The 17,016-nt window shown below is 43.0% G+C and overlaps 1 protein-coding gene across 1 annotated transcript in view; it reads left to right on the forward strand.

Annotated features, from left to right (window-relative positions):
- Positions 1-320: 320 nt before the first annotated feature.
- The window catches only part of Lrmda (leucine rich melanocyte differentiation associated), a 1,080,690-nt gene continuing 1,063,994 nt past the window's right edge, over positions 321-17,016 (forward strand). Inside the window, exons 1-2 of the mRNA XM_070020659.1 lie at positions 321-562; positions 10,228-10,328. Coding sequence (XP_069876760.1) covers positions 533-562; positions 10,228-10,328 — 131 coding nt within the window. The 5' untranslated portion in view covers positions 321-532. The remainder of the gene's footprint in view (positions 563-10,227; positions 10,329-17,016) is intronic.

Genomic DNA, 17,016 nt, shown 5'->3' on the forward strand with positions numbered 1-17,016 from the left:
GTTGAGAGCAGTTATGTAACCAAGATTGTGACATTTCGGCAAGGCCCGGACTCTAAGCTGGGGGAGGCGGGGGTCGCCCATTATGGCCTCCCTTCTCCCCTTTCTGCCCTGATTAACACTACAAAGTTCTGGGCATGGAATTCTGGAGGTCACCTGAAAGAAGCAAGAGCCTCTGGGACGCTAGGTGGGGAGTCGGGGTGGAGGGCGAGAGAAGAGCGGAGCCACGCGCGGGCGGGCGGGCCGGCCGAGGGGGCGTGAGCAGCGGCACCTGTTGCGGTGCGTGTGCGCATGCGCGTACGCGTGTGGCGGCAGCGGCCGAAGCTCACCCGTGCGAGCCCCTCAGGTGGGCGAGGGAACGGTGAGGGGCGGCGGGGCGCCGCTGTGCTGTGTGGAGCGTCCGGCCCGCGCCCAGCTTCCGCCGGGTCAGCTGACTGCCCGGAGCCGGACGAAACTGCGCTCCAGCAGCCGCGTGCCCCTTCCCGCCGCGCGCGCCCCGCCGCACATTCCCCACGCCCGCCGGGTTCTGGCCGCCATGGCTGGACTGGTGGTCTGTGGAACTCAAGTAAGTTCTCCTCAGCCGCCCCGCCCCCGGCCCGGGGCACCGCCGCTGGGGTGGGGTGGGGGGGCCGCGGGACACCCCCCCTCTCTCCCCTGAGCAGCCTGACCCAGCGTGGTGCGGACAGACCCACGTTTCTGCCCTCACTTCCTACGGTGCGAGAAGCCCGACGCCCCCTCCCTCCAGCCCCCTCCATCCTCTAACGTCTCACGCAGCAGCCCACCGGACCAACCTCCCTGTCAGCCTACTTTCCCCGGTCCCATAACTTGTTTTGTTTTGTTTTTGGTCCTGGGGCTGGAACTCTGGGCCTGGGCGCTGCCCCCCTCCGCCGCCCCCCCCCCCCTCTCCAGCCCAAGGCGCCCCCCCCTCCGTCTACCACTTGGAGCCACAGGGCCACTTCCGGTTTTCTTTTTTGGTGGTTTATTCAAGAGTCTCACTGACTTTCTTGCCTGGGCTGGCTTTGAACCTTGATCCTCAGACCTCAGCCTCCTGAGTCAGCTAGGAATGACAGGCGTGAGCCACTGTTACCCGGCTCCATAGCAATCCGAATTTACAAAGAAGGTTTGATCAGTGCAGATGTTTTACTGTAACAATCCACTCTTGGTAGAGACAGTAGAAGTTGAAGTAAGTGGACGAAAGGGCCCCCCCCCCCCCCCCCAGGAGGCCTAATGTTGTAGGACCACCAAAATCACAAGGACCAGCCATGCATTTTAGGGGAAGAGGCTGGCTAGGTTCTGCCTACAAGGCAGGCTTCGAATCCAAGGTTGATGGAAGTCCGAGTTCGTCTGCTGTTTTCTTTGGGCCTCTGATGCGGAGAATGAAAACTCCAGTTTCAACTCCAGATAAGAGACCCAGTCTCACCTGCTTTCAGCCCTGTAGTAAAGGCCTCAAGGGTTTCATTCAATGCGGAAGGGATAAACTCAGCCAGGTTGGGATCAGCTATCTTGTATCAACTAGGAAAAAGCCAGATCTCTTGCTAAGTCTTTTCAACTTCTCACCTTCTTCCCACTTATTTTCTCTGCATACCAGGGAGAAAGAGTTCTGAATTTCCTTCACAATTCTCCGCTGCCTAAGGCAGGTAGGGCATAATTGGATCTTGAGATTACTTTGACTTAAAAGAAATGATTTCTTGCTTAGAGGGCTAAGAGTTTGACACCTTGGAATGATGCAGTGAGGGCCAGTTAATGTTCCACCAAACTGGCTGCTGTTTTTTTTTTTTTTTTCCTGGAAGGAGTCCTGTCATTCCCTCAGTTCCACATGTTTAGTTTATTGAGTGATTCCTCTTCAGGAGCCCAGGTATTATTGGAAATTACCTTTCCATTGTCCCTCTGCACCTCCCCCAACCCCCTCTCCTCTGGAGTTTGGTTGCCTAGGATATCCGGCTCTGTCCCTATACTTCAAGCCTTTGAGTGGAAAGATGAAGGCCCAGAGTCCCAAGTAGGCCAGGGAGATACTAGCCTGTGGGAATGCTGAAAAAAAATGATAGTCTTAATTCTACTGGCCAAGAAAATGGGCTTCTGGAAGTGAATTTGACTGCCTACAAGAACTGGGAGAGGGCTGGGAAGGTGGCTCAGTGGTAGAGCGCTTGCCTTGCATGCCTGAGGCCCTGGGTTCGATTCCTCAGCACCACATAAGCAAAAAGCCAGAAGTGGCTGTGGCCCAAGTGGTAGAGTGCTAGCCTTGAGCTGAAGAGCTGAGGGACAGCACCCAGGCCCAGAGTTCAGGCCCCACGACCGGACCACCCTCCCCCCCAAAAAAAAAAAAAAAAAAAGAACTGGGAGAGAAGGCCTTTTCCTTCCCTGTGGTTTTTGCCTAAAAAGGAGGGTCTTCTCCCACTCCTTCTGATTAGATCTTGCTACATTTTTAGTGTTCATTTCTTCCAAGTTCATGGATAGTGAACTTGATAGTGGGGCTCAACAGTTCCCTCTGTCTGCTTTTTCTTTTCTTGTCCCTCATTTCCTGTCTGTATCCTGCTTCATACAATTCAAGGACTGTGAGAGTTAGGGGCCCTCAAGGACTGTTTTTAAAAAGAGGAGGAAAAAGAGCTGCAAGTGGAGGTATCGCTCAAGAGGTAGAATGCCAGCCTTGGGCTTTTTAGCTAAGGGACAGCACTTAGGTCCTGAGTTCAAGCCCCAGTACAGGCACAGACACAAACACACACACACACACACACACACACACACACACACACACACGAGCTAAGAAGGCAGACTGGGTGCTAGTGTCCCCCCATTTCCTAAATTGTCTAGGCCAGTAGAATTGAGAGCACATTTTACACTTTGGTAGATCCTTTTTAAAAATTTAATTAGGGTCACAGAGTAATATTTTAATAATACATGGATACAGTGTGTAATGAGGGAAACTGGGATATCCATTACCTCAAACATTCATTCATTAGTTCTTTGTGTTAGGGAATTCCAAAATCTTTTCTGTTATTTTGAAATAGAAAACAGTATCAACTATTACTGTGCTATAGAGTAAAGAAGTCAGTCCTCAGTCCTCTGAGAACCCTTTTGTCTGATCATCCCTTCTGTCTTATTTCTCTCACACTAGTGATCACTCATATTTTCAGGCAGATGCTTTTTTTTACCTTTTTTTTTTTTTTTTTTTTTTTTAGTGCTGGAGATTGAACCCAGGGTCTTACACATGCTGGGCAAGAATTCTGCTACTGACCTACATTCTCAGCTCTAGATACCCCTTTTTAAAATTTGTTTACATTAGTTATACAAGGGCGATTTCATTTTTACATTTTGTTTTTCTTTTCTTTCTTTCTTTCTTTTTTTTTTTTTGCCTATTGTGGGGCCTGAACTCTGGGCCTGGGCGCTGTCCCTCAGCTCTTCAGCTCAAGGCTAACACTCTACCACTTGGGCCAGAGCACCACTTCAGCTTTTTCTGTGTATGTGGTGCTGAGGAATCGAACCCAGGGCCTCATGTATACAAGGCAAGCGCTCTACCACTGAGCCACCTCCCCAGCCCCTCATTTTTACAATTCTGTGCACTCTGGATATTTCTTGGGGGGTGGGGGGGGAACTTCCCATGAGCCCATAGTATTGCTATAGTTTTTATTGCAAAGTGACTGAAAACCAAACATAAAACCAGATGTAACTTTCCCAATTTTTAGAGTCCCGTGAGTCTCCAATAAAGGGATGATTTAAGTACAAAGAAAAGAAATGCTATAAATATAAACAAAACAGTTTAATGAGATGGATGGTGATGTTTGGCTGAAGCTACATCACAACTTTCCATGCTACTGTGGGCAATTGCCACTGAGCTGGCTTTTCAGAGCTCACAGGCTGGCAGTGTTGCATGCTTGGGATGTCACATTTCTCCCATTTTCTCTGTAAAATCTTTTTATCATGCATCTGATTTCATTTGGATTCTCTTGATTGGAATACATATTTTGTTTTATTGATTTTTTTTTAATGCTGGTATTGGGGCTTGAACTCACTCGACTTTGTCACTCAAGACTGGGACTTTTACCACTTGAGCCACACTGCCACTTCTAGCTAATTTGTGGTTAATTGGAGGTTAAAGAGTCTCATGGACCTTTCTGCCTGGGCTTGATTTGAACTATGATTGTCAGATCTCAGCCTCCTCTGTAACTAGTGAACCACTAGTACTGGAATATATAATTTATATTCAATCATAACATCCTCTGTCTACTTTCCCATGAACATAAGACAATTACAGTTGTGGTCTCTACAATTGTAGACACACATGCAAACTTGAAAGTTGGGACCTGAAGCCTTGTGCTTAAGAGACATGGTTAACAACCAATATCTCCCATATTGGCCTGACTCAACTATCTAGTAACTGATACTCACAAGGAAAAATGTTATATGCTTCTAAGAAGTCATCACTTTTCTAGTAAAATGGAGATATGTGACTCACAAGGTTGTTTCATGGGGATTGAATAGATGAAGGGCACATGGTGGATATTTAATGTTAGCACATTATACTTAATCACATTATACTTAAGTCAGGGAGCAGTTAGTGTTAGTTAACAAAAGAGGAAACAGACTTCAGGAGGTTCTGACTCATCTGAGATAACACAGCTAGTAAGAAACAGCACAGGAACTCAAAGGTGTAGGCCTTTGGCTGTTTTATTTATTTATTTCTTGCTATGACTGAGCTTGAGGTACTTCCCACCCTGGCAAAAAGTGAGCAATGTAACATAATCGCTTACTACTGAAAACCCTGTCATGTCTGTAGTCGCCCTGCAAAGTGACTGTCCTAATAGCAAGGAGAAACTTGCAATCATTTGCAGTCTGATTCTTCTAGTTTCTGCTCTAAGGGGCTAGGTGTGATCTTTACAGATAGACATTCTTATTTCCCTGTCTGGTGTTCCTTTCTTTAGGGATCTTTTTTTTTGGGGGGGGGTAGGGGGGGTCTGGTTGTGGGGCCTGAACTCTGGGCCTGGGCGCTGTCCCTCAGCTCTTCATCTCAAGGCTAGTGCTCTACCATTTGAGCCACAGTGCTACTTCCGGCTTTTTTTTTCTTTTTGCTTATGTGGTGCTGAGGAATCGAACCCAGGGCCTCAGGCATGCAAGGCAAGTGCTCTACCACTGAGCTACCTTCCCAGCCCTCTTTAGGGATCTTTTTAACTTGATAGATTTTCATTTGTCTGATATGGTTGCTCCTTCCCATTTTTCCACTCAAGGTGAAAAATCTTGGGGTACAAATTATATGAAACGTTTGATTTTTAATTCAGTCTCAATCTAGGATTGACTAAAGGCAGTGACTTCTTGACTTGGATATGCCTTTGTTTCTATGCCATTTAAGATCTGTTATCTCTGTCTTCCTTGTTCTTTTTGCTAAAAAAAAAATACTTTTGGTCTGATTTTTCTCTTGCATCAGTTGGTCTTTGTGCCAAGAAGCTTCCTGATGTCCTGAAAGATCTGTCTTTTGGTTCTTTCTTTTTTTTACTGGTCCTGAGGCTTGAGCTCTGGGCCTGGGCATTGTCCCTAAGTTTCTTTTGCTCAAGGCAAGCACTCTATCAGCTGAGCCATAGTGCCACTTCTGGTTTTCTGGTGGTTTATTCGAGATAAGAGTCTCATGGAGTTTTCTGCCCAGGCTGGCTTCAAGCTGTGATCCTCAGATCTCAGCCTCCTAAGTAGCTAGGATTACAGGCATGAGCCACTGGTGACTGGCTGAGGAAGCACATTTTTTCTTTAACTCTTGTTTTGCTTATCCTGGGGCTTGAATTCAGAGCTTGTATGCTATCCCTGAGCTACTTTTTGCTAGCACTATACCATTCAAGCCATAGATCAACTTCTGCCTTCTTTGAGTAGTTTATTGGAGATAAGAGTTTCATGGACTTTTTGGTCAAGGCTAGCTTTGAACCATGATTCTTAGATCTCAGCCATCTGAGTAGGATTACAGGTATGAGCCACTAATGCTCAGCTCTTTAACATTAAAAAAATTCCTCCTTAAGTAGATGTACAAAGAGGTTTCAATTCAACAAATCAGTTTATAAACTGATCTTGATCAACTGCATCTTGATCAATGTTATCCCTTCCATCATTTTTCTCTATCTTTCTCAACTCCACCCATCCTTTCAAGTTATGTAGTTTCATTTTCACATATGTACATTGAATATAATGACTGTATTCATCTACCCTTCCTCTTCATATTTCAGAAGTACATCTTATGCAAGTTTGTCTTCTAGTTCTTCCTCAATGCCTAGCAGTGGAGGCTTTCTGATTTTAAGCCTTTCCAGTTGATTTGAGCCCTTAGTTTGGTGGACTTAACTGACATCTAAAATCTGCGGCTTGCTATAGAGTTGTCCAAGCATGGCTTCCCAAGTTCTTTCTCATGCAGAATTTTGGAGGTGAGTCTTCATGTCTGGAATGGGAGCAGGTTATGTTTTTAGGATATTATGCTAAGATCACATAATAAAGCTGATGAAACTTTTGTCAGAAATAATCTATTTGAATGCTATCCTCAGTAGTGCTGTTTGAGAAGCCACAGAAGAAAAAGGAGAAAATTTGGGAAACCACAGAGGAAAAAAAGGGAGAAAATTTGGAAAACCTCAGAAGAAAAAAGGGAGAAAATATTCTTGTCTTTCCTTGGCTTTGGCATCCTTCTTGGGCCTTCTGTGTGGGGCTGAGAGGCAGTTTCATCTCAGCCAGAAAGATACCTTTTGAAGCCAAAGCATCATAATATATGCATTGTTGACTTTTGTTGATCCAATCATATTCTCCTGAATTTGTGGTCCCAAATAAGAAGCCCTTGTTCCTGGTACAGAACTTGGACTGAGTTCTATCACTAAGAAATTACGTTACATAGAGCTGGGCTCTGGAGTCTTAATTTTCTTTTATAAAAGATAAAAGTTTTGACAACCCAGATTCCTAATAGATTTAGTCATTGACCATTCTGTCCAAGACTCTTTCTTCCTTTTCTGCTATGCTATCACAGAGCTCTTGAGAAACAATAATACGTATAAAATAGGGGTACATGTTGGGATGAATGGATGGGTTTTCCAGTGAGCCCCATAGGTCCTGGGTCAGTGTGAACTTAGATAAAGCTGCTGATTGAGAAAATCTCCTCAGAGATTGATTGGAGCTTTAAAGCTACCATCTTCTCATGGTGTTTGGTTTTTCTTTTTATGTTGGTCATAGGGCTTGAACTCTGGGCCTGGGTGCTGTTCCTGAGCACTTCAACTCAAGGCAAGAGCTCTACCACTTGAGCCACAGCGCCACTTTGTTTTCTGGAGGTTAACTGGAGATAAAAGTCTCATGGACTTTCTTGCCCAGGATGGTTTTGAACTGTGATTCTTAGAGCTCAGCCTCCTGAGTAGCTAGGATTGCAGGTGTGAGCCACCGGTGCCTAGCGGTTTTTGGTTTTTCTAGCTCATCTTAGACATAGAACTTAATGTACTACCTAAACAACTCTAAAGAAAGACGGAACCCATGCTTTTTTGTGTTGTTTTTTTTTTTGTTGGTCATAGGGCTTGATTCAGGACCTATAAAAGTTCAGTCCCTGAACTTTTTCACTCAAGGCTAGAGCCACAGTCCACTAAATGACCCATGTTTAAAGGGGAGAGACGGATAGATTGAATGTAGAGCCCTTTTTAGACTTCATTTTCCCAAGCAGAAATTATTATTATTTTTTTATTAAACTCAGCTTTTAAAAAAATTCCTGTTTTCGGAGCTAGGAAGGTGGCTCAGTGGTAGAGTGCTTGCCTTGCATGCATGAGGCCCTGGGTTTGATTCCTCAGCACCACATAAGCAAAAAGAAAAAAGGCGGAAGTGGTGCTGTGGCTCAAGTGGTAGAGCGCTAGCCTTGAGCTGAAGAGCTGAGGGACAGAACCAAGGCCCAGAGTTCAGGTCCCACAACCGGACCCAAAAATAAATAAATAAAAATAAAAAAATTCCCATTTTCTTTCTTCCTCTCTGCCCTCTTCTACCCATTTTCTCCCTCATTTTTTCCCCTCCCCTTTTCTGGGGCCTTTCTATAATCCAGGCTAGCCTTCAACTTGTTATGTAGCCTAGATTGGCCCTAAAGTCATTATTCTCCTGTCTTAGACTTCTGAGTGCTGGAGTTGCAGGTGTTTAGTACCATACTTTGTGCACTTTGTGTATGAATGGAAAGACAGTGAATACAGTTTTTCCCCATTGCATGGGAGAAAGGTAGGTAATCATTAAATGAAGGGTGTTGGGGTGCACTATGGCTTATATTAGGTTGAACCACATGATGTTATGTTTTGTAGTTCTACAATGGTTGAGTATTGGTCAGAGTCATGGTTCAATTGAATCGTTGTGGTTCTGTCTGATACCCAAGCATGAAATGGTTGCTATATTTTTGTTCCTTATTTGGAAACATAACGCCCTGGAGCAGCTCTTGCTCATTCTCATGTCATTTATCTGTGGAGAAGAATGCAGATTTGTAGGAGACAGGATCAAGGCTGCACAAAGGTAACCAGCTCTGAATTTTCACCTGGGGGTTAAAGGTAGCATACTTTAGGAATATATCATGGATTGTGGTGCATTGGTTCTCTCTGACACATGGGTTTGTTTTTTCCAATTTTGGAAGAGGATCCTCGTTCAAAGCCAGCAGAGGCAGACAAACCAGTGAAACTTTATTTTTTGATTGGTTGTGGGGCTTGAACTCTGAACCTGGGCATTGTCCCTGAGTTCTACTCAAAGTCAGTGCTTTACCACTTAGAAACATAGTGCCACTTCTGGTTTTCTGGTGGTTAATTAGAAATAAGAGTCTTATAGACTCTTATCAGCCAGACCAGGCTGGCTTTGAACTGTGATCCTCAGGGGCTGGGAAGGTGGCTCAGTGGTAGAGTTCTTGCCTTGCATGCCTGAGGCCCTGGGTTCGATTCCTCAGCACCACATAAGCAAAAAGAAAAAAGCCGGAAGTGGCACTGTGGCTCAAGTGGTAGAGTGCTAGCCTTGAGCTGAAGAGCTGAGGGACAGCGCCCAGGCCCAGAGTTCAGGCCCCACGACTGGACCCAAAAAAAAAAACAAACCAACAACAAATGAACTGTGATCCTCAGATCTTAGCCTCCTGAGTAGCTAGGATTATAGGTAATGAGCCACTGGCTCCCAGCTGTGAAACTCTTTATCACCAATTAATTACCAAAAAACTCCAGAAATGGAGGCATAGCTCAAGTAGTAGAGTACCAGTCTTGAGCAAAAATGAAGTGAGAGCATGAAGCCCCAAGTTCAAGCCCCAGCATTGGACTAAAAAAAATGAATTGCAAAAACTGGATAGTTGCTGGGCACTGGTGGCTCACGCCTGTAATCCTAGCTACTCAGGAGGCTGAGATCTGAGGATCATGGTTCAAAGCCAGCCTGGGCAGGAAAGTCCATGAGACTCTTATCTCCAATAAACCACTAGAAAACCGGAAGTGGTACTGTGGCTCAAGCAGTAGAGTGCTCGCCTTGAGCTGAAGAGCTGAGGGACAGCGCGCAGGCCCAGAGTTCAAGCCCCATGACAGACAAAAAAAAAAAAAAAGAAAAAAAAAAAAAGAAAAAAACTGGATAGTTGAGAAATGAGAAACCCAAGGAATCATCTTGCAGTCAGAGGACCTGGGAAGTACTTAAATAAACAGGTAAAATAAAATAAAAAATCAAAAGAATGCCTAAGGAGACAATGATGTCATCCAGCCACAGAAGAAATTGTGGTCACATAGTATTGTCCTGTTGCCTTTGAATCAACTCTACTGTGAGTGTGGAGGACATTTTATACACAATGGTGACAGGAGTAGTGGTCTGGGGATATTTTCTTGCCAAGCCCTCCTTAATACATTTCTGTGCTGTGTCTGTGGGGACCTATGTCTTATTGGATAGTTGGGAGAGGGATCACAGAGAAGCAGCTGTTGGAAAGGCCCCAGTGCAAGCCAGAGAGGCTGATTGGTGAAATGACTTCCACAAGCTCTAACACTGAGGTTCTTTTGGACAACTGAATCTGACCAATTTCAGTCTTAATTTCCATTGTGCCAGGATTGGTCTCCCATCATGCTATCTGTGCCAAGAAGGGGCAGCTGTTGGCAGAGTTCCTAAACCGGATGGGATCATGAAACAATCACTCTTGTAGCTTTTTGTGCCTAGAAGCTTGCATGGAAACTTGCGGAAGCAATCATCAGATCAATGACTAAGGTTGTAAGTGGCTGGGTAATTTCTGTTTGCCACATTGTTTCTGTTTCATCTAATTTCCAGGTGTCCTACATAGGCCAAGACTGCAGAGAAATTCCAGAACACCTTGGCAAGGACTGTGGACATTTTGCAAAGAGGCTGGATCTGAGCTTCAACCTTCTGAGGTATGTAACCTTCACAAGATGCAGTCCAGGCCTGGGAGCCCCAGTTCCCCTGGGGCCATAAGGGCCTGCAGAGAAAAGTCAAAGGTTCCATCTCTGCACTGAGTGTCCTGTTATTCAACACACATACCCAGACATGTGGAATCACCACCCAAAGTTTAGCTTTACTTGATAACTTCTTGGGTTGCCTTTTTGTACTGCTGAAGAAATGGCTGGCATTTGAGCATCAGCTGGCTTGCATGATAAGGCCACTATGCTGTTGCTTTCTTCCTTTCCTTTCTCAGGGTGCTTGTGCAGATGGGTTAGGATCTTATTGGGGGAAGGAATTAGCTAGAGCCAGCAAGAGTGGTCTGAGTATGTTTAGGAATGCATTTTTGGAGAATAACTGTCTTTCAAAGCATTTTCTAAATCACAAGTAGGGTGTGCTTTTTAATGAATCAGAGCCTTAAATATTTGTGAAGACAATCTCTCCCAGATGGCATTTTAGAGGAATCAAACACTGTTGATGGTGCACTGTGGGGTGAGGTGGGCAGATAGGTGGGAGGGAAGGAAACTCTAACAATGGTTCTCATCTTGGCAAAAGGAAAGTGTGGTCTTGTCTATTATTCTAGTGGAGAGAACACAGTTGTTTCAGTTCTTCTTAAAGACCTTGTGAATTTTGCTGCTTTGGGAGCTGGGGTAGAAGGAGGCAGTTGGAAAGCAGCTATCAGTGGACTAAATAAGGAGGGCCAGGGTGCTGAAAGTGGTTCCACTCAGAACCTGTTTTCCACTAAGTGCCCTCCTGGATATCTGCATGATCTGCTTGTGATAGACTCTCCTGGAGAGATGAGTAGCCTAAATCCTCCTCCAGTGATCAGACACTTTGTTGTTTCCAGACCTTGGAGTCTTTTCCAAACTCTTGAGTTAGGATACTTGGGAATTAAGAATTTAAGAAGAAAATGCCAGTGGCTGACACCTGTAATCCTAAAGTGGTTCAGAACCAGCCTGGGCAGGGAAGTCTGAGACTCTTATCTCCAATTAATCACTAAAAAAGCCAGAAGTGGAGCTGTGGTTCAAGTGGTAGAGCACTAGTCTTGAGAACAAAAGCTCATGGACAGTGCCCAGGGTCTGGGTTAAAGCCCCAGGAACAACACACACACACATACACACACACACACCCTCCCCTCAAAAATATTTAAGGAGAATGGACACCACCACTCAGGGCAATATAAGGCACTGGTTAGAAGAGGAGAATGTAAATTTAAGGTAAATCGGCAGAGTGTCTCTGCCTAATGGCTAATGTCTAGATATGAATGGCTGCTCCCCTCCCCCAGCTTTGTGGGGTCCATCCTGAGGGAAATGGGAACAGTACAGCTACTGTCTGTTTTCTGCTTGACTCCCAAAGGCTTTGTGTATCTTTGGAAAGATGTGGAAATGGAAGGTCAATACACAAGGATAAGAGGAAGCAGAAAAGGGTTCTGCCTCTAAGGAGATGAAGGATGGTTTGTGTTCTCAGTGCCTGAGGACAGAGTACACTGTGATAGCTCCCCTCTCTGGGCTCAGGCAAAAGGCTCTTTTGCTGGGGCAAGAGTTTCTGCCACAGAATTAGCCTTCAAGGGCTCAGGGTGTTGTGGCTTAGGGATGTGGCTGCTTTATAAATGGCTGATGGAAGCCAGGATGTGGGTTTGGTGAGGCTGGGCGCTGTATGGAAATGTGTCAGTGGGTATAAGTCTTGGGATAGGGCTGTCAGGACTGAGGAAACAGACCTTTCTTTGTCACATCCTGGAAGAAAAGGGGCTCTTGACTCTGAGGGGCTGGATGTCGGAAAGACTTACTCCAGGAAAAGATGAGCCCTGAATGCAGGACAATTCAGTGAGAGGGATCTGTGTTATATGGATTCAGAGGGAGAGCAAGAAAGTATGACATTTTTTATTTTTGAGAGGAGAGAAGTTTTGGTAGTGTTGGGTTGGAGGCATTTGCTCCTGAATCTGTTTCTGTCTGTGATGTGGTCACCATGTGACTGATCTCATGTTGGTCTGTAGCTACATTGGGGCAGGGATACATGAAGAAGTTTAAGATTAAGCTGAAGGGTATTAAAAGAGCAGAGTGGAGGAAAGCATGTCTCACCTGACAAGGGTACATTGGGTTGAATCATCTTTGACTTTCTTTATTTGCCTAATTGTGGAGCCAGGGCAGGCAGCACTGTTTCTCTTGGGTATCAGAAGATCAGCCAGATCAAAATCTTGAGATGGTTTAGATGTTTAGCTACTATTGAAGGAGAGAAAACATGGAGAAGGAAAGAGATAGGAGTCAGTAACTTACTTTGGGTGTGTGATACATGATCCAAGTTTGCTAGGCTTCAGAGATCAAGATATCCAAGTGAAATATTGAGTCTCTGTCCAGTATTCTGTAGAAGTGTCTCCACCCACAATTTCATAGGATTGCAGAGAGTATATTTCCCAGGCAAATCTGCACTGTACCCCAATTCATCACAGCTCTCTGCTCTGACACTTACCTCTCATCTGTGGTTCTCTTCCTGGCAATTGATGTGACCCCACTTGGCACACCCCATTTTCTTTGAAGCTCTATGTGTCATTGTGTGGCATAGATTGACCTTAGTTCAGGTGTGTGTGTGTGTGTGAGAGAGAGAGACAGAGACAGAGACAGAGAGAGACACAGAGATAGCACACAGCAGGAGGCATGTTTAGAACCTCTCTTTTTCTGGAAATATTTTGGTGCCATAATTTCTTCTTGACAGGCCTCATTATGTAGGGCCAGACCTTTTGTATATTTTCCCCTCACTCTCTTAGTTCCTTTCTCTGCTTCCATAATTATCGTCAGAAACACAAAGTTCTCACTTTATTGTATAGGGAAACATTAACCCTCTACCCTCCTTTCCTCTGCAGCCTTCCTTTTCACATCCAAAGCCATTATGAAGATATTACTAGAGGGTGAACAATACTGAAGACATGACATTTGTGAATGATGATAGCAAAAAAGTAACTCACTAAGAGCTGTTGAATAATAGAGGAAAATGGGGCTAAAGAAAGGGCTAGAAAAAGGGGCTAGAAAAATGAGGCTAGAGAAAGTACGTTAATCAGCCAATCTGATTAAAGTACTATGTATGCATGTGAAATAACATGGTGAAACCCCTTTGAACAATTAGCATACCCTATAAAAATGAAGGACAGAACTATAAAAGAGATTCCTTCTGTGGGTACTGTAGGAGCCAGGAGGTAGAATGGAAAAGGGTGAAGGAGGTGAATATGGTCAAAATCTTTCAGAACATGTGTGAAAATTGAACAGTGAAGGTTGTGGGGATTGGTTTGTGAAGGAGGAGAGGTGGGGGAAGAAAAGGGATGAGGGAGAGTAATGGAGGAGTGGGTGACTGATCATGGTACATTATGTGCATATATGGACATGTCAAAATGAACCTCTGTTGTACAACTAATGGATGCTAATAAAGATAAAAGAAAAACTGCAAAAAAGATACTGCCTTAAACAGAGCAATAAACATTTTTTGCTCCTCTTACTGGCAAGGTAAGTTGTGGCCAGCCTGCACAAGAGGTTCAACATATTCATCTTGGAATCATTAAACAGTGCAAACAGCATACTTTTAGAAGGATCGAAGTTGCAAACAGTGAGACAAGATTCTCCCTTATACCTGTACCCTTTATCCCCCTCTACTTCTGCTCTGAACTCTTAATTACTGTCACTCAGTTTTGGTGGAGTTTTCCAAAGAAGTCCCATGCAACTACAAGCACATGAATTTCATGCCTTTTCCCAGCATTACTGATTATAATTAACAACTAAGAATTTTCTATATTTGTGTTGTACAATGTGATGATTCCATATATATTGTGAAAAGGCCAATATGCTCAAGCTAATTTACATACCTCTCACCTCATATGGTTAACCTTTTTTGAAGTAGCAAAGATACAATTTGGTGCATTAAGTTTAAGTCTTTACTCTCTCTTGAGTTGTTTTGTAAGTAAGTTATTCAGAACTTACTCATCTCCAATAACTGACCACATCTATCCATCTCCAACCTCTGTAATCATTTTTCCATTCCTAGCCTCTGTAATTGGACTTCTTCAATCCCATGTGTGTATGGAGTAGTATTTGTCTTCCTGGGCCTGTCTTATTTCGCTTAGCATAGTGTCTTCCAGGATCATCCATATTGTCATAACGTCAAGGTTTCCTTTTCAGGTGAATAGTATTCCAGTGTGTGTAAGTATAAGTATCACTTTTGTTGTTAATACATAAATCTTTCAGTGGAGACTTAGGTTGAGACCATATCTTGGCTATTGTGAATAGTGCAATGAACACAGGAATGCAAATGTTTCTCATATTGACTTCATTTCCTTTGGATGCGCACCCAGAACTGTAAATGCCGTTATATGGTGATGCTTTTTTTTTTTTTTTTTGGAACTTCCATACTATTTTCTACCAGGGCTATATCAACTTACATTCACATCAATAGTGTGCAGATTCCTTTGTCTTCAAACCCTTGTCACCATTGGTTAGTCTTTATCTTTTTGACAATAGCCATTCTCATAGGTGAGAGATGGTATCTCACTGTGGCTTAGGTTGTTGTTTCCCTGATAGTTGTGATATTAAGCAGTTTTTTCATAAATCTGCAAGCTACTTGTTTGACTTCTTCAGAGAAGTGCTTGTTTAGGTCTTTTGCCCATTTTAAAATAAGTTACTTGCTTTTTTGCTATTGAGTTTCTTTTGCATTTTGGGTATTAACCTTAGTAGAATGGATGGTGCTAGGTTTGTTTGTTGTTTTTGGCAGTCCTGGGTCACTGTCTTTTATTTTTTTGCTCAAGGTTTGCACTCTGCCACTTGAGCCACAGTGCCACCTCTGGCTTTTTCTGTTTATGTGGTACTGAGAAATTGAACCCAGGGCTTTATGCATGCTAGGCAAGCACTCTACCACTAAGCCACATTCCCAGCCAGATACTATGTTCCCAGCCCTGTGATGGTGTTTGTAAGTGGTAGGACATTTAAGAGGAGGGACTCAATGAGAGTTCTTTGGTCATTAGGGGTGTGCCCTCTAGTGTGTTCCATTCCAACTTATTTCTCTCCCTCCCTTTCTTCTCTTCCCTCTTTTTCTCTCATTGGCCATGAGGTGAATGGGCCTCTTTTGTCACACACTACTACAAGATGTGCTGCCTTGCCATAAGATCCAGTGCAGCCAGGCCAACTGCCAATGGAGTGAAAGCCCCAAAAGTGTGAGCCAGAATGAACATTTCTTCTTTATAAGTTGGTTGTCTTATGTATTTCATTACAACAATGCAATCCTGACTAACACATTTGGTTGCAAATATTTTCCCCCACTATATAGATTGCCTTTCATTCTAATGATGTGTCCTTGCTAAACAAAAAAGCTTTTTAGTTTGATTAAACCTTATTTGTGTATTTTTGCTTTAATTGCTTGTACTTTAAAGTCATATCCAAAATATCATTGCCTAACCCAGTGTCAAGAAACTATTTCCTTGTATGTTTTCCTAGTACTTTCATAGCTTCAGAGCTTATATTTCAGCTTTAATCAATTTTGATTTAATTTTTGTATATAATAGTCTAATTTCATTTATCTACATGTGGATATCCAGTTTTCCTAAGACCATTTATTGAAGAGACTTTTCCTTTTGTCTTGTTTTTGGTCAGACCAGTTGATTGTAAATGCGTAGATTTATACCTGGGTCCTCTGTTATGTTTCATTGGTCTATGTGACTGTTCTATGCCAGTACTATGTGTTTTTTTAAAAATAAAACTATAGCTTTTTAGTACATTTTGAAATTAGGTTATATGCTGTCTCCAACTTTGTTCTTTTAGCTCAAGATGGATTTGACTATTTGAGGTCTTAAGTAGTCACATGAATTGTGTGAAAAATGCCAATGGTATTTTTTTTTGTTGTTGTTGATTGTTTCTGTTTTCTTTCTTTTTTAATTGTCAAGGTGATGTACAGAGGGGTTACATTTACATAAGTAAGGTAATAAGTACATTTCTTGTCTAACTTGTTACCCCTCATTTTTCTCCTACTTTTTCTCTCCCTTTGTCCCCTGCAAGTTGTACAGATCATTTCTAACATACTGTCTTGTGAGTATCGCTGTTGCATTGGTTCCTCCCTTGTCCTTTGTCTCACCAATTTGTTGTTCCCCTTCCCTTCCCTAATTCAGATGCTAATGGAATTTTGATAGGAGTTGCATCAAGTATGTTGATCACTTAGGTAGTAAGGCTCTTTTGGCAGTATTGTTTGGAGTCACAAATACAGGTTGTCCATTTATTTGTATTTTCCTTAATTTCTTATATCAGTGTTTTATATTTGTATTTCAGTTTTATATTTTTATATAAATATATTTTATATTTATATATCAGTACATAAATGTTTCACATCCTTGATTAAATTTATTCCCAAGTAGCTTTTGTTTTAGATTTTATTTTAAATGGGATTGTTTTTTCAGTTTCTTTTTGGGTAGTTGTTTATTAGTGTGCAGGAATGCAACTGATTTTTATGTTGATTTTTATGCTCTGCAGTGGTTCTGAATTTATTCTCATTTTTTTCTGTAGAATCTTCATGTTTTTCTATCATATCATGTCATCTACAAACTGACAGTTTCACTTCTTTTCAATTTGGATGCTTTTGATTTCTTTCTTTCTTTTTTTTTTCTTGCCTGATTGTTCTGGTTGGGCCTTAAGTACTATA

This window comes from Dipodomys merriami, unplaced genomic scaffold, assembly GCF_024711535.1.
Source record: "Dipodomys merriami isolate MVZ:Mamm:240054 unplaced genomic scaffold, mDipMer1.0.p SCAF_14, whole genome shotgun sequence".
In the NCBI taxonomy this organism is placed as follows: domain Eukaryota; kingdom Metazoa; phylum Chordata; class Mammalia; order Rodentia; family Heteromyidae; genus Dipodomys; species Dipodomys merriami.